We start from the raw sequence: 18,582 nt of genomic DNA, 5'->3' as shown, positions 1-18,582 counted from the left end.
AGCAGGATGTAGAGAGACAGCAGGATGTATAGAGAGGTATAGAGACAGCAGGATGTATAGAGGCATAGAGACAGCAGGATGTATAGAGACAGCAGGATGTATAGAGGCATAGAGACAGCAGGATGTATAGAGAGGTATAGAGACAGCAGGATGTATAGAGGTGTAGAGACAGCAGGATGTATAGAGGCATAGAGACAGCAGGATGTATAGAGACAGCAGGATGTATAGAGGCATAGAGACAGCAGGATGTATAGAGTTATAGAGACAGCAGGATGTATAGAGGTGTAGAGACAGCAGGATGTATAGAGGCATAGAGACAGCAGGATGTATAGAGGTGTAGAGACAGCAGGATGTATAGAGAGGTATAGAGACAGCAGGATGTATAGAGGTATAGAGACAGCAGGATGTATAGAGAGGTATAGAGACAGCAGGATGTATAGAGACAGCAGGATGTATAGAGAGGTATAGAGACAGCAGGATGTATAGAGAGGTATAGAGACAATAGGATGTATAGAGACAGCAGGATGTATAGAGAGGTATAGAGACAATAGGATGTATAGAGACAGCAGGATGTATAGAGAGGTATAGAGACAGCAGGATGTATAGAGACAGCAGGATGTATAGAGGCATAGAGACAGCAGGATCTATAGAGACAGCAGGATGTATAGAGAGGTATAGAGACAGCAGGATGTATAGAGACAGCAGGATGTATAGAGGTATAGAGACAGCAGGATCTATAGAGACAGCAGGATGTATAGAGGGGTATAGAGACAGTAGGATGTATAGAGAGGTATAGAGACAGCAGGATGTATAGAGGGGTATAGAGACAGCAGGATGTATAGAGGTGTAGAGACAGCAGGATGTATAGAGGTATAGAGACAGTAGGATGTATAGAGACAGCAGGATGTATAGAGAGGCATAGAGACAGCAGGATGTATGGAGGTATTGAGACAGCAGGATGTATAGAGAGGTATAGAGGCAGCAGGATGTATAGAGGTATAGAGACAGCAGGATGTATAGAGAGGTGTAGAGACAGCAGGATGTATAGAGACAGCAGCATGTATAGAGACAGCAGGATGTATAGAGACAGCAGGATGTATAGAGACAGCAGGATGTATAGAGGTATAGAGACAGCAGGATGTATAGAGGTATAGAGACAGCAGGATGTATAGAGACAGCAGGATGTATAGAGGTATAGAGACAGCAGGATGTATAGAGGTATAGAGACAGCAGGATGTATAGAGAGGCATAGAGACAGCAGGATGTATAGAGGTATAGAGACAGCAGGATGTATAGAGGTATAGAGACAGCAGGATGTATAGAGACAGCAGGATGTATAGAGGTATAGAGACAGCAGGATGTATAGAGGCAGCAGGATGTATAGAGGCAGCAGGATGTATAGAGACAGCAGGATGTATAGAGACAGCAGGATGTATAGAGGTATAGAGACAGCAGGATGTATAGAGACAGCAGGATGTATAGAGACAGCAGGATGTATAGAGGTATAGAGACAGCAGGATGTATAGAGACAGCAGGATGTATAGAGGTATAGAGACAGCAGGATGTATAGAGACAGCAGGATGTATAGAGGTATAGAGACAGCAGGATGTATAGAGACAGCAGGATGTATAGAGACAGCAGGATGTATAGAGACAGCAGGATGTATAGATCAGTGATCACAGTCCATCATCAGGGTGGAGGGTAAATAGATCCCGTGGTAGATCTATAGATCCATATGTTACAAGGGATGCATCCAAAATGGATCCCTGTTCCCTATACAGTGCACCTCTTTTGACCTGAACTCTGTGGGTGTTAGTGTACTATATAGGAAATAGAATGCCATTTGGGACATGCCCCATATGTTCCTGGCTGTCCTGCCTGCTGGAATGGATCAGAGCTCAGTGGAGCTCACTAGCTGCTGTCTGCTCACTTCCTGTGTTTGTGTGTGTCTGTGTGTGTGTGTGTGTGTGTGTGTGTGTGGTGTGTGTGTGTGTGTGTGTGTGTGTGTGTGTGTGTGTGTGTGTGTGTGTGTGTGTGTGTGTGTGTGTGTGTGTGTGTGTGTGTGTGTGTCGAGGTCATGTCTTCCTGGTGCTCTCATGTTTAAAGCCATGTCCTAATGGGGGAGGCAGAGCGGGGGTGCTGGGGAGGCTTTGTGACCAGGGGAGGAGAGAGGGGAGTGAAGTTACCTGCCAATCAGCGTCCAGGACAAATGCCATAGCGAGGGCATGATGTCATGGGAACTCTGCCAGCTGCAGATTGATGCTGGAACAGGAGAGACACACACACACCACCCCCCCCTCCACACACCAGTACCCCCCCTCCACACACCAGTACCCCCCCTCCACACACCAGTACCACCCCCTCCACACACCAGTACCCCCCCAGTACCCCCCCTCCACACACCAGGACCCCCCTCTACACACCAGTACCCCCCCTCCACACACCAGTACCCTTCCTCACACCAGTACCCCCCCTCCACACACCAGTACCCCCCTCCACACACCAGTACCCCCCCCACACACACCAGTACTCCCCCACACACACACAACAGTACCCCCCCACACACACCAGTACCCCCCCACACATACACACACCAGTACCCCCCCTCCACACACCAGTACCCCCCCTCCAGACACCAGTACCCCCCCTCCACACACCAGTAGCCCTCCTCCAGACACCAGTAACCCCCCTCCACACACCAGTAACCCCCCTCCACACAACAGTACCCCCCCACACACACACCAGTACCCCCCCCCCCCTACACACACACACACACACACCACTACCCCCCCACACACACACCAGTACCCCCCCACACACACACCACACACCCTCTGATCCTTCCTGACTACACGTCAGACACAGAACCCCTGTGTTCAAACACTGTTCAAAATCTTTCAAATCCATTAAGTGTGTGTTAAAGGCAGCCTGGGGTTCTATATAGACAGGGTTGGAGTACTATATAGACAGGGTTGGGGTACTATATGATTTGGTTAGGGTACTATATAGACAGGGTTGGGGTACTATATAGACAGGGTTGGGGTACTATATAGACAGGGTTGGGGTACTATATAGACAGGGTTGGTGTACTATATAGACAGGGTTGGTGTACTATATAGACAGGGTTGGGGTGCTATATAGACAGGGTTGGTGTACAGGGTTGGGGTACTATATAGACAGGGTTGGTGTACTATATAGACAGGGTTGGTGTACTATATAGACAGGGTTGGGGTACTATATAGACAGGGTTGGTGTACTATATAGACAGGGTTGTGGTACTATATAGACAGGGTTGGGGTACTATATAGACAGGGTTGGGGTACTATATAGACAGGGTTGGGGTACTATATAGACAGGGTTGGGGTACTATATAGACAGGGTTGGTGTACTATATAGACAGGGTTGGGGTACTATATAGACAGGGTTGGGGTACTATATAGACAGGGTTGGGGTACTATATAGACAGGGTTGGGGTACTATATAGACAGGGTTGGTGTACTATATAGACAGGGTTGGTGTACTATATAGACAGGGTTGGGGTGCTATATAGACAGGGTTGGGGTACAGGGTTGGGGTACTATATAGACAGGGTTTGGGGTACTATATAGACAGGGTTTGGGGTACTATATAGACAGGTTTGGGGTACTATATAGACAGGGTTGGGGTACTATATAGACAGGGTTGGGGTACTATATAGACAGGGTTGGGGTACTATATAGACAGGGTTGGGGTACTAAATAGACAAGGTTGGGGTACTATATAGACAGGGTTGGGGTACTATATAGACAGGGTTGGGGTACAGGGTTGGGGTACAGGGTTGGGGTACTATATAGACAGGGTTGGTGTACTATATAGACAGGGTTGGGGTACTATATAGACAGGGTTGGGGTAAGATATAGACAGGGTTGGTGTACAGGGTTGGGGTACTATATAGACAGGGTTGGGGTACTATATAGACAGGGTTGGGGTACTATATAGACAGGGTTGGGGTACTATATAGACAGGGTTGGTGTACAGGGTTGGGGTACTATATAGACATGGTTGGTGTACAGTGTTGGGGTACTATATAGACAGGGTTGGGGTACTATATAGACAGGGTTGGTGTACAGGGTTGGGGTACTATATAGACAGGGTTGGGGTACTATATAGACAGGGTTGGTGTACAGTGTTGGGGTACTATATAGACAGGGTTGGGGTACAGTGTTGGGGTACTATATAGACAGGGTTGGGGTACTATATAGACAGGGTTGGGGTACTATATAGACAGGGTTGGTGTACAGTGTTGGGGTACTATATAGACAGGGTTGGGGTACAGTGTTGGGGTACTATATAGACAGGGTTGGGGTACTATATAGACAGGGTTGGTGTACAGGGTTGGGGTACTAAATAGACAGGGTTGGGGTAAGATATAGACAGGGTTGGTGTACAGGGTTGGGGTACTATATAGACAGGGTTGGTGTACTCTATAGACAGGGTTGGGGTACTATATAGACAGGGTTGGGGTACTATATAGACAGGGTTGGTGTACAGGGTTGGGGTGCTATATAGACAGGGTTGGGGTACTATATAGACAGGGTTGGGGTACTATATAGACAGGGTTGGGGTACTATATAGACATGGTTGGGGTACTATATAGACATGGTTGGGGTGCTATATAGACAGGGTTGGGGTACTATATAGACAGGGTTGGTGTACTATATAGACAGGGTTGGTGTACTATATAGACAGGGTTGGGGTACTATATAGACAGGGTTGGGGTACTATATAGACAGGGTTTGGGTACCGGGTTGGGGTACTATATAGACAGGGTTGGGGTACTATATAGACAGGGTTGGGGTACTATATAGACATGGTTGGAGTACTATATAGACAGGGTTGGGGTACTATATAGACAAGGTTGGGGTACTATATAGACAGGGTTGGGGTACTATATGATTTGGTTAGGGTACTATATAGACATGGTTGGAGTACTATATAGACAGGGTTGGGGTACTATATAGACAGGGTTGGGGTACTATATAGACAGGGTTGGGGTACTATATGATTTGGTTAGGGTACTATATAGACAGGGTTGGTTTACTATATAGACAGGGTTGGGGTACTATATAGACAGGGTTGGGGTACATTGTTGGGGTACTATATAGACAGGGTTGGTTTACTATATAGACAGGGTTGGGGTACTATATAGACAGGGTTTGGGATTCTATATAGAGAGGGTTAGGGTACTATATAGACAGGGTTGGGGTACTATATAGACAGGGTTGGGGTACTATATAGACAGGGTTGGGGTACAGGGTTGGGGTACTATATAGACAGGGTTTGGGGTACTATATAGACAGGGTTTGGGGTACTATATAAACAGGGTTGGGGTACTATATAGACAGGGTTGGGGTACTATATAGACAGGGTTGGGGTACTATATAGACAGGGTTGGGGTACAGGGTTGGGGTACTATATAGACAGGGTTGGTGTACTATATAGACAGGGTTGGGGTACTATATAGACAGGGTTGGGGTACAGGGTTGGGGTACTATATAGACAGGGTTTGGGGTACTATATAGACAGGGTTTGGGGTACTATATAGACAGGGTTGGGGTACTATATAGACAGGGTTGGGGTACTATATAGACAGGGTTGGGGTACTATATAGACAGGGTTGGTGTACTATATAGACAGGGTTGGGGTACTATATAGACAGGGTTGGGGTTCTATATAGACAGGGTTGGGGTACTATATAGACAGGGTTGGGGTTCTATATAGACAGGGTTGGGGTACTATATAGACAGGGTTGGAGTACTATATAGACAGGGTTGGGGTACTATATAGACAGGGTTGGGGTGCTATATAGACAGGGTTGGGGTACTATATAGACAGGGTTGGGGTACTATATAGACAGGGTTGGGGTACTATATAGACAGGGTTGGGGTACTATATAGACAGGGTTGGGGTACTATATAGACAGGGTTGGGGTACTATATAGACAGGGTTGGGGTGCTATATAGACAGGGTTGGGGTACTATATAGACAGGGTTGGGGTACTATATAGACAGGGTTGGGGTACTATATAGACAGGGTTAGGGTACTATATAGAGAGTGTTTGGGGTTTACAGTTTAGTTACTGTTGTATTGGTTCCATTTCACCAGACAAGCTCTGTTAAAGACCAGGTGTGGATCTCAGCTCCAGGTCCAGCTGTAGCAGGGAATTATCCTAGCTTAGGGCTCTTCATATCTGTTACAGGAAGCAGCGAGACCAAACCAGACTTCAGAAACCAGCTTTAATGTTCCATGTTCTGTCCTCCTTCCCAAGTGGGATATGGTGTCAAAGTAGAAAACAATATCTAGCTGTTTAAATCAAAATTAGTCCAAAAGGTTTTATAACAGCTGAGGCGTAGTGGTCTGTGTCCCAAATGGCTCCATATTCCCTACATAGTGCCATGCTACTTTTATAGCCTTGCTGCTGTGTATAGCCTCTCTACTGTGTATAACCTCTACTGTATATAACCTCTCTACTGTATATAGCCTCTCTACTGTATATAGCCTCTCTACTGTATATAGCCTCTCTACTGTATATAGCCACGCTACTTTTATAGCCTCGCTACTGTATATAGCCTCCCTACTGTATATAGACATGCTACTTTTATAGCCTCTACTGTATATAGCCTCTCTACTGTATATAGCCTCTCTACTGTATATAGCCATGCTACTTTTATAGCCTCTCTACTGTATATAGCCTCTCTACTGTATATAACCTCGCTACTGTATATAGCCTCTCTACTGTATATAGCCTCTACTGTATATAGTCTCTCTACTGTATATAGCCTCGCTACTGTATATAGTCTCTCTACTGTATATAGCCTCTCTACTGTATATAGCCATGCTACTTTTATAGCCTCTCTACTGTATATAGCCTCTCTACTGTATATAGCCTCTCTACTGTATATAGCCATGCTACTTTTATAGCCTCTCTACTGTATATAGCCTCTCTACTGTATATAGCCTCTCTACTGTATATAGCCTCTCTACTGTATATAACCTCTCTACTGTATATAGCCTCCCTACTGTATATAGCCTCTCTACTGTATATAGCCTCTCTACTGTATATAGTCTCTCTACTGTATATAGCCTCTTTACTGTATATATCCTCTCTACTGTATATAACCTCTCTACTGTATATAACCTCTCTACTGTATATAGTCTCTCTACTGTATATAGCCTCTCGACTGTATATAGCCTCACTACTGTATATAACCTCTACTGTATATAACCTCTACTGTATATAACCTCACTACTGTATATAGCCTCTCTACTGTATATAGCCACGCTACTGTATATAGCCTCTCGACTGTATATAGCCTCACTACTGTATATAACCTCTACTGTATATAACCTCTACTGTATATAGCCTCTCTACTGTATATAGCTTCTCTACTGTATATAGCCTCTCTACTGTTTATAGCCTCTCTACTGTATATAACCTCTACTGTATATAACCTCGCTACTGTATATATCCTCACTACTGTATATAGCCTCGCTACTGTATATAACCTCTACTGTATATAGCCTCTCTACTGTATATAGCCTCACTACTGTATATAGCCTCTCTACTGTTTATAGCCTCTCTACTGTATATAACCTCTACTGTATATAGTCTCTCTACTGTATATAGCCTCACTACTGTATATAGCCTCTCTACTGTATATAGCCTCTCTACTGTATATAGCCTCGCTACTGTATATAGCCTCTCTACTGTTTATAGCCTCTCTACTGTATATAACCTCTACTGTATATAGTCTCTCTACTGTATATAACCTCTCTGCTGTATATAGCCTCTCTACTGTATATAGCCTCACTACTGTATATAGCCTCTCTACTGTATATAGCCTCTCTACTGTATATAGCCTCTCTACTGTATATAGCTTCTCTACTGTATATAGCTTCTCTACTGTATATAACCTCTCTACTGTATATTGCCTCTCTACTGTATATAACCTCTCTACTGTTTATAGCCTCTCTACTGTATATAACCTCTACTGTATATAACCTCGCTACTGTATATAGCCTCACTACTGTATATAGCCTCGCTACTGTATATAACCTCTACTGTATATAACCTCGCTACTGTATATAACCTCTCTACTGTATATAGTCTCTCTACTGTATATAGCCTCGCTACTGTATATAGTCTCTCTACTGTATATAGCCTCGCTACTGTATATAGTCTCTCTACTGTATATAACCTCGCTACTGTATATAACCTCTCTACTGTATATAGTCTCTCTACTGTATATAGCCTCGCTACTGTATATAGTCTCTCTACTGTATATAGCCTCGCTACTGTATATAGTCTCTCTACTGTATATAACCTCGCTACTGTATATAACCTCTCTACTGTATATAGTCTCTCTACTGTATATAGCCTCTCTACTGTATATAGCCTCACTACTGTATATAACCTCTCTACTGTATATAGCTTGTCTTTTTACTGTTGTTTTTATTTCTTTACTTACCTATTGTTCACCTAATACCTTTTTTGTACTGTTGGTTAGAGCCTGTATTCAGCATTTCACTGTAAGGTCTACACCTGTTGTATTCGGCGCACGTGACAAATAAACTTTAATTTGATGTGGGCCCTTAGTCAACAGCAGTGCACTATATAGGAAATAGGGAACCATTTGAGATGTAGACGCCTGTGGTATTGACCTCACATTAGAGGTAAATGGCATGTTGGATAGAGTGAATCCTGAGCTAACTGAAACCAGACTCATCCCTTCCTCTGTTCCTCATGTTAGATACAGTGAATCCTGAGCTAACTGAAACCAGACTCATCCCTTTCTCTGTTCCTCATGTTGGATACAGTGAATCCTGAGCTAACTGAAACCAGACTCATCCCTTCCTCTGTTCCTCATGTTAGATACAGTGAATCCTGAGCTAACTGAAACCAGACTCATCCCTTTCTCTGTTCCTCATGTTGGATAGAGTGAATCCTGAGCTAACTGAAACCAGACTCATCCCTTCCTCTGTTCCTCATGTTGGATACAGTGAATCCTGAGCTAACTGAAACCAGACTCATCCCTTCCTCTGTTCCTCATGTTAGATACAGTGAGTCCTGAGCTAACTGAAACCAGACTCATCCCTTCCTCTGTTCCTCATGTTGGATAGAGTGATGGAGTGAATCCTGAGCTAACTGAAACCAGACTCATCCCTTCCTCTGTTCCTCATGTTAGATACAGTGAGTCCTGAGCTAACTGAAACCAGACTCATCCCTTCCTCTGTTCCTCATGTTGGATAGAGTGAATCCTGAGCTAACTGAAACCAGACTCATCCCTCCGTCTCTTTCTCTTTCTCCAGATGGGTCTCATCGCACAAGTGAATGAGACAAGCACCCTTCTTTCTAACACAGAGGGTACGTCCCAAATGGCTCCCTATTCCCTATATAGAGCACTACTTTTGACCGGAGGCCGTTCCATTTCATCCGTTTTCCTTAACGTAAACAAGAATCCATATTGGTGCCAGCTTTCGCCGAAGTCTTACCAAACACAAATTCCCTGGACACCCACTTGTGTTTGTCGACACAGTGGAGGAAATTGTCAAAGAAAGAACAAGTCTGAGAAGTCGTGCCAATTTTGTTCTGTAACTGTTGTCTCAGTGAGTCGTGGTGTGACTTGGTTACATCCCAAATGGTACCCTATTCCCTATATAGTGCACTACTTTTGATCAGAGTCCTATAGGATCTGGTCAAAAGAAGTGCACTAAATTGGGATAAGGTGCTATTTGGGCCACAGATATTGTCTTGTTATTGTGACTCTGGTCACATGTTGTCTGGTGCCAGTGTTAAGGTACTGTCCCAAATGGCTCCCCTATTCCCTATATATAGGGCTCTGGTCAGAAGTAGTGCACTATATATATATGGAATAGGGGTGCCGTTTGGATGCACACAAGGGTTCCTCAACGCCGATGGATCTCAAGAAATAGAAAGGATAGTTTGACAGCTCTGTTGACTTCCAGTACCACCTCAAAGGCTTCTCCTTCATGTTGTTTTGTAGAGCGCTGGTATTCAGTCTGCTTTGAACCAGGCCCTGTTATAGGGAGATGGTATTCAGTCTGCTTTGAACCAGGCCCTGTTATAGGGAGATGGTATTCAGTCTGCTTTGAACCAGGCCCTGTTGTAGGGAGATGGTATTCAGTCTGCTTTGAACCAGGCCCTGTTATAGGGAGATGGTATTCAGTCTGCTTTGAACCAGGCCCTGTTGTAGGGAGATGGTATTCAGTCTGCTTTGAACCAGGCCCTGTTATAGGGAGATGGTATTCAGTCTGCTTTGAACCAGGCCCTGTTGTAGGGAGATGGTATTCAGTCTGCTTTGAACCAGGTCCTGTTATAGGGAGATGGTATTCAGTCTGCTTTGAACCAGGCCCTGTTGTAGGGAGATGGTATTCAGTCTGATTTGAACCAGGCCCTGTTGTAGGGAGATGGTATTCAGTCTGCTTTGAACCAGGCCCTGTTATAGGGAGATGGTATTCAGTCTGTTTTGAACCAGGCCCTGTTATAGGGAGATGGTATTCAGTCTGCTTTGAACCAGACCCTGTTATAGGGAGATGGTATTCAGTCTGCTTTGAACCAGGCCCTGTTATAGGGAGATGGTATTCAGTCTGCTTTGAACCAGGCCCTGTTATAGGGAGATGGTATTCAGTCTGCTTTGAACCAGGCCCTGTTATAGGGAGATGGTATTCAGTCTGCTTTGAACCAGGTCCTGTTATAGGGAGATGGTATTCAGTCTGCTTTGAACCAGGCCCTGTTATAGGGAGATGGTATTCAGTCTGCTTTGAACCAGGTCCTGTTATAGGGAGATGGTATTCAGTCTGCTTTGAACCAGGCCCTGTTGTAGGGAGATGGTTTTTCAGTCTGCTTTGAACCAGGCCCTGTTATAGGGAGATGGTATTCAGTCTGCTTTGAACCAGGCCCTGTTATAGGGAGATGGTATTCAGTCTGCTTTGAACCAGGTCCTGTTATAGGGAGATGGTATTCAGTCTGCTTTGAACCAGGCCCTGTTATAGGGAGATGGTATTCAGTCTGCTTTGAACCAGGCCCTGTTATAGGGAGATGGTATTCAGTCTGCTTTGAACCAGGCCCTGTTATAGGGAGATGGTATTCAGTCTGCTTTGAACCAGGCCCTGTTATAGGGAGATGGTATTTAGTCTGCTTTGAACCAGGCCCTGTTGTAGGGAGATGGTATTCAGTCTGCTTTGAACCAGGCCCTGTTATAGGGAGATGGTATTCAGTCTGCTTTGAACCAGGCCCTGTTATAGGGAGATGGTATTCAGTCTGCTTTGAACCAGGCCCTGTTATAGGGAGATGGTATTCAGTCTGCTTTGAACCAGGCCCTGTTATAGGGAGATGGTATTCAGTCTGCTTTGAACCAGGCCCTGTTGTGGAACTCTAAACTTTTGACCAGAGCCCATAAGGGCGCCATTTGGATGTATGAATAGGGTGCCATTTGGGATGCAAGTCCATGGCATCTCACTGCACTGTAGTGGAATGTGGTTCCCTTGAAGTGGTCTTCTGAGATGGCAGGCTATGGATAGTGTCAGAGAGAGGGGGAAGGGGGAGGACGGAAGAACAGAAGGAAGGAAGGAAGGAAGGAATGAAGGGAGGAAGAAAGGAAAGAAGGGAGGGAGGACACTAGCCATTCATTCATCTCAACCTTGTTATTTTTCTCTTCTCACGTGTTTTCTCTCTCTCTCTCTCTCTCTCTCTCTCTCTCTCTCTCTCTCTCTTCTCCCCTCCTCTCTCTCTCTCTCTCTCTCTCTCTCCCCTCCTCTCTCTCTCTCTCTTCTCCCCTCCTCTCTCTCTTCTCCCCTCCTCTCTCTCTCCCCCTCTCTCTCTCTCTCTCTCTCCACAGCTAAATGTCCAGGTGGTTGTCGTAACGGTGGGTTCTGCAACGAGAGACAGGTGTGTGAGTGCCAGGATGGTTTCTACGGGCCGCACTGTGAGAAAGGTACGTTTAGTCTCATCTGTACATCCAAGCCATTCCATCTATCTTCCATCATTACCGTAATGATGTACAGTACACAGCAAACACAATAGCTTGATTTGCTCCTTCTATAGAATGAAATTAAAATGATTTTCTTGTGTTTTTTTTCCTTCTACTTGGCCCATATCAATGCTAGTTGGAATATCTTCTTTAGTTCCTGGAATGTCTCCACAACAAAAAGGATGAAACCTTATGAAATGAATGACTAGAGAAAGAGATTAGGTTGTGTGTTGTTTCACAGTTATGACACACCAGTCCTGCTCAGACAGGCCTATCATTTTCAGACAACAACACAACCACCGCATTGCATTTAAATGTATTAATGAATCTGTAAAAAGGTTATGCTTGTGGTAGCTTAACGTTGCCTCAAGGCACCACAACTAAAAACATCATGGAAATTACAAAGCACTGGTTAAACAGGCTCCATCCAGACTAGTTAAATGGAGAGCAAATTTCTCTGAAATGTTTTCCAGGACAGAAAAACAATCCTGTCAGTGTCAGCAGGCAGGCAGGTTGGGTGGCAACGACCATGTGTTCCATCTATTTAAGACTTTAAAGAGGTTAGAGAGAGACTCTGTCCAGCTACAGACTGACTGAGGGGGTGGAGAAAAATGTTTTTGTGTCTTTGTATCATATGAACAGTAAGGATTCTCCACATGGATTTCACAGTCTACTCAAACAGGGCTACGGAGCTCCTTTTTGAGTCGCTTTTCCCCCCAAAAAATGAAGCCGCAAAAAAGTAGGTAGAACTACGTAGAGAGCCATGCAGAGGAACATCCGTTACGTGGACCGTGTAGAGGCTTTGAGGCACCTAGAGTACACCATGGATTTAAGAGAAGTGGTCTGTGGAAACGCCTGCGTTTTTATTTTGGTGTCGACGGGTCTTGAGACATTGTGATTACGATATTCATTCTTGGCAAAGACTCAACAGTACTTAGGCTCTTTAGTGGCTTCTACAGGCAGAGCTAAGTGAAACATTCATTATCACAATGAATGTAGTGTTGAGGGGTGAAGGGTTACATGCAGCTGAAGGTGAATTAAATGAATGTAGTGTGGAGGGGTGAAGGGTTACAAGCAGCTGAAGGTGAATTAAATGAATGTAGTGTTGAGGGGTGAAGGTTTAGCAGCTGAAGGTGGATTAAATGAATGTAGTGTTGAGGGGTGAAGGGTTACAAGCAGCTGAAGGTGAATTAAATGAATGTAGTGTTGGAGGGGTGAAGGTTTACAAGCAGCTGAAGGTGAATTCAATGAATGTAGTGTTGGAGGGGTGAAGGTTTACAAGCAGCTGAAGGTGAATTCAATGAATGTAGTGTTGAGGGGTGAAGGTTTACAAGCAGCTGAAGGTGAATTAAATGAATGTAGTGTTGGAGGGGTGAAGGTTTACAAGCAGCTGAAGGTGAATTAAATGAATGTAGTGTTGAGGGGTGAAGGGTTACAAGCAGCTGAAGGTGAATTAAATGAATGTAGTGTTGAGGGGTGAAGGTTTACAAGCAGCTGAAGGTGAATTAAATGAATGTAGTGTTGAGGGGTGAAGGTTTACAAGCAGCTGAAGGTGAATTAAATGAATGTAGTGTTGAGGGGTGAAGGTTTACAAGCAGCTGAAGGTGAATTAAATGAATGTAGTGTTGAGGGGTGAAGGTTTACAAGCAGCTGAAGGTGATTAAATGAATGTAGTGTTGAGGGGTGAAGGTTTACAAGCAGCTGAAGGTGAATTAAATGAATGTAGTGTTGAGGGGTGAAGGTTTACAAGCAGCTGAAGGTGAATTAAATGAATGTAGTGTTGAGGGGTGAAGGGTTACAAGCAGCTGAAGGTGAATTAAATGAATGTAGTGTTGAGGGGTGAAGGTTTACAAGCAGCTGAAGGTGAATTAAATGAATGTAGTGTTGGAGGGGTGAAGGTTTACAAGCAGCTGAAGGTGAATTAAATGAATGTAGTGTGGAGGGGTGAAGGTTTACAAGCAGCTGAATGTGAATTAAATGAATGTAGTGTTGAGGGGTGAAGGTTTAGCAGCTGAAGGTGAATTAAATGAATGTAGTGTTGAGGGGTGAAGGTTTACAAGCAGCTGAAGGTGAATTAAATGAGTGTTGAGGGGTGAAGGTTTAGCAGCTGAAGGTGAATTAAATGAATGTAGTGTTGAGGGGTGAAGGGTTACAAGCAGCTGAAGGTGAATTAAACACTTGAGGTTCCTGACGTAGATTTTTCTCCTCTCCTGTCCTCCTCCACTCTCCCCCCCCAGCCCTCTGCTCTCCCAGGTGTCTGAATGGTGGACTGTGTATGAGTCCAGGGGTGTGCATCTGCCCACCTGGTTACTATGGAGACAGCTGTGACAAAGGTACACTCACCTGAAACACGGACACAGTACACATTTCGAAGCCCCGGACAAACACACCTCATTCACCACTGGGGACCAACGAACTCCATCCGAGCTCAGTTTGTTGTTATGAAAGTCTCTGAAAAGGGGTTCTATTGATGAAGTTTGGTTACTAGCTACATTTTGAGAGGGGGATCCCGCAACGCGGTTAGCATCAGTTGCTGGGACCACCACTATCTGTCCTGGGATCTCCAAAAGTCTATAGAGCTGCTTGGCTTAGCAGCTAGCCTAGCTGCTAACTAGCTATCAAGCTAGGAAGGTTTCCTGAAAGCTTGAACACAGCCCGCGACGTGGTTAGCCTTTGTGGCTGGGGCCGCGTATTGTCCCAGGCTTGTGGCTGTCTAAATCCCTGCTGTTTATTGCTGTTTCCATCTGTCTTGCGACCTGTCCTGTCTGGAACTGCGTGGAGTACCAACATTAGCCTACGTTGCTACCATGGCATCCAAAACCAAAGCCGGTGGGAATAACACTGAGGACAGTAGTGTCTCTCTTTCACAGGTGGATTATCTTTTAAACGACCGAAAATATGTCTTCAAGCAGATGTTACAACAACAGGAAAATAGCTTCCAAGAACTTTTCCAAATACAAAAAAAGAATGGATGATCTGACCAGCGAGGTCCAGGACATTAAGAACAGTTTGCAGTTCTTGCAGGGAGAGCTGGATGTCCTGAAAGAGACTTGCAGCAAGATGACAACAAACTGTAAGTTCACGTGTGATGACATCAGCACTGTCTGTGGAATCATTATTACAGACGGCTGGGGAAAATATCTAGAGGGACAATCCAGGAGAAATAACATCGTTGTGGATGGCATACCAGAGTCTTTACATCACTGGGACAAGTCTGAGGAGAAAGGAAGACAAATTATCACTTTAAAAGCTGCAGATGGATCATGGGAAGATTGAGGTGGAGCCTCGCCCACAGGTCTGGAAAACCTGTAACCAGCCCAGGAGACAGTCACAGGACGATAGTGGTCAGATTCCTGAGGTTTAAGGACAAGATAGATGGCTGTTCTGAAGAGAGCCAAGAACTTGAGATGAACAAAACATCTTCCTTAATGAGGACTTCTCGTAAGCTGTACACCAGAGGCGGAAATAACTTATCCCAGCCGTGAAAGCTGTCAGAGAGCGTGGGGGCATTGCTTACATCCACTACAACAGGCTCATTGTCCACTCTCCCTCCAAAAAGACTGGGAGGAGTGAGAGAGCCTAGCTTCTGGGTCAGAAGCTTCAGCCCCACATCACATACACCAACTGACACTCACACGTGCCCTGTTGATTGACTCTATTAGCCGGACAATGTCAACCTGGAAAGGTCTAAAAATAGCCGATATGTTATTAATCATATGTACTGTAGCCTTTGAAATAAGGTTTATGAGATCAATAACTGGCAAAAGAAAGTCTGATAACATTCATATATTGGCCATCTCTGAGACTCACTTAGATAATTCCTTTGATAATACAGCAGTAGCAATACAGGGATATAACATCTACAAAAAAGACAGGAATGACTATGATGGAGGTGTTGCTGTATATATTCAGAGCCATATCCCTGTAAAGCTTAGAGATGATCTCATGTCTAATGCTGTTAAAAGTGTTGTGGTTGCAGGTTCACTGCCTCATCTAAAGCCTCCTATTTTAGGGTGTTGCTATAGGCCAACAAGTGCTGACATTCATTATCTGGATAATATGTGTGCAATGCATGATAATGTGTGTGATGTTAACAGATAGGTCTATTTTCTGGGTGACCTAAACATAGATTGGTTTTCATCAAGCTGTCCGCTCAAGAGGAAGCTGCTCACTGTAATCAGTGCCAGTAATCTGGTTCAGGTTATTCATCAACCTTCCAGGGTGTTTACAAACACTACAGGAACTATATGATCCATGTGTATTGATCATATTTTACCAATGCTGCAGAACTCTGCTCTAAAGGTGTATCCATACCCTTTGGATGCTCTATTAGAAAAAAAGGTGCTATCTAGAACCTTAAAGGGTTCTTCCGCTGTCCCCATAGGAGTACCTTTTTTGAAAAATGTTTGGTTACAGCTAGAACCCTTTTGGGTTGTACCTGGGTTTCACCCTTTGCCTTGATGGTAGCTTTGCACTCTCTTGGTATTCTCTCAACCAGCTTCACCTGGAATGCTTTTCCAACAGTCTTGAAGGAGTTCCCACATATGCTGAGCACTTGTTGGCTACTTTTCCTTCATTCTGTAGTCCAACTCATCCCTAACCATCTCAATTGGGTTGAGGTCGGGTGATTGTGGAGGCCAGGTTATCGGATGCTGTTTTCCATCATTCTCCTTCTTGGTCAAATAACCCTTACACAGCCTGGAGGTGTGTTGGGTCATTGTCCTGTTGAAAACAAATGATAGTGGGACTAAGTGCAAACCTGATGGGATGGCGTATCGCTGCAGAATGCTGTGGTAGCCATGCTGGTTAAGTGTGCTTTGAATTCTAAATAAATCACAGACAGTGTCACCAGCAAAGCACCCCCACACCATCACACCTCCTCCTCCATGCTTCACGGTGGGAACCACACATGGAGATCCGTTCACCTACTCTGCGTCTCACAAAGACACGGTGGTTGAAACCAAAAATCTCAAATTTGGATTCATCAGACCAAAGGACAGATTTCCACCGATCTAATGTCCATTGCTCGTGGTTCTTGGCCCAACCAAGTCTCTTCTTATTATTGGTGTCCTTTAGTAGTGGTTTCTTTGCAGCAATTCAACCATGAAGGCCTGATTCACGCAGTCTCCTCTGAACAGTTGATGTTGAGATGTGTCTGTTACTTGAACTCTGTGAAGCATTTATTTGGGCTGCAATTTCTGAGGCTGGTAACTCTAATGAACTTATCCTCTGCAGCAGAGGTACTCTGGGTCTTCCTTTCCTGTGGCTGTCCTCATGAGAGCCAGTTTCATCAAAGCGCTTGATGGTTTTTGCGACTGCACTTGAAGAAACTTTCAAAGTTCTTGAAATTTTCCAGATTGACTGACCTTCATGTCTTAAAGTAATGATGGACTGTCATTCCTCTTTGCTTATTTGAGCTATTCTTGCCATAATATGGACTTGGTCTTTTACCAAATAGGGCTTCTTCTGTTACCACCCCTACCTTGTCACAACACAAACGCATTAAGAAGGAAAGAAATTCCACAAATTAACTTTTAACAAGGCACACCTGTTAATTGAAATGCATTCCAGGTGACTACCTCATGAAGCTGGTTGAGAGAATGACAAGAGTGTGCAAAGCTGCCATCAAGGCAAAGAGTGGTTACTTTAATAAATCTAAAATATATTTTGATTTGTTTAACACTTTTTTGGTTACTACATGATTCCATATGTGTTATTTTATAGTGTTGATGTCTTCACTATTATTCTACAATGTAGAAAATAGTTTTAAAAAATTAAGAAAATCCCTGGAATGAGTATGTGTGGCTAAACTTCTGACTGGTACTGTATGTGTTGTGGTAATTGCGTTGTTTGCTCTATAACCTGTTAGTTCATATGCCTTGACACTGTGATATATAGACCTAAAGGCAGAGACAATAAGAAGACACAGTGGCAGAATAAATTAAATCACACCTTTGTTTCATCACAAAGCAGGAGAGCAACATCTGTCCGGTGAAGTCCACAAAACATATTGCATGTAACAAACAGTTACATGCTCAAGCAAGTTAATGTTTCCGAACGTTCTCGGACTACTTCGGTCCCGTGTGGCTCAGTTGGTAGAGCATGGTGTTTGCAACGCCAGGGTTGTGGGTTCGATTCCCACGGGGGACCAGTACGGGGGAAAAAAATGTATGAAATGTATGCATTCACTACTGTAAGTCGCTCTGGATAAGAGCGTCTGCTAAATGACTAAAATGTAAATGTACTTAACTATTGATTTAGAACCATGGAGAATTACCGCAAGTCGTAAAGAAAACAGACGCTGCCTCCACTATTCCAGCACCATTTCAACTGAAACATTTCAACATCATCAAATCACCTCTGCTTAGTCTAATACAGTGACAACTAAAAGATACTAAAAAACGATTTAGTCCAATCAACGTAAGCTAAATATGACGTGGTTGTCCATGGTACTGATTTCTTTGTGTGTGTGTGTGTGTGTGTGTGTGTGTGTGTGTGTGCGTGCTTGCAAGTAGAAATAAAACATGTTGACTCACCCTACTTGTAGAGACAC

General features: G+C 44.2%; 1 protein-coding gene across 1 annotated transcript in view; it reads left to right on the top strand.

The window, feature by feature from the left end:
• Positions 1–18,582, top strand: part of LOC145861441 (wnt inhibitory factor 1) — a 60,606-nt gene that overhangs the window by 21,982 nt on the left and 20,042 nt on the right. Inside the window, exons 5-6 of the mRNA XM_082964285.1 lie at positions 11,898–11,993; positions 14,267–14,362. Of these exons, the coding sequence (XP_082820411.1) occupies positions 11,898–11,993; positions 14,267–14,362 (192 nt within the window). The remainder of the gene's footprint in view (positions 1–11,897; positions 11,994–14,266; positions 14,363–18,582) is intronic.

The sequence above is a fragment of the Salmo salar genome, chromosome 17 (assembly GCF_965601325.2).
Source record: "Salmo salar chromosome 17, fSalSal1, whole genome shotgun sequence".
NCBI lineage: Eukaryota > Metazoa > Chordata > Actinopteri > Salmoniformes > Salmonidae > Salmo > Salmo salar.
This window is presented reverse-complemented; position numbering and strand designations above follow the sequence as displayed.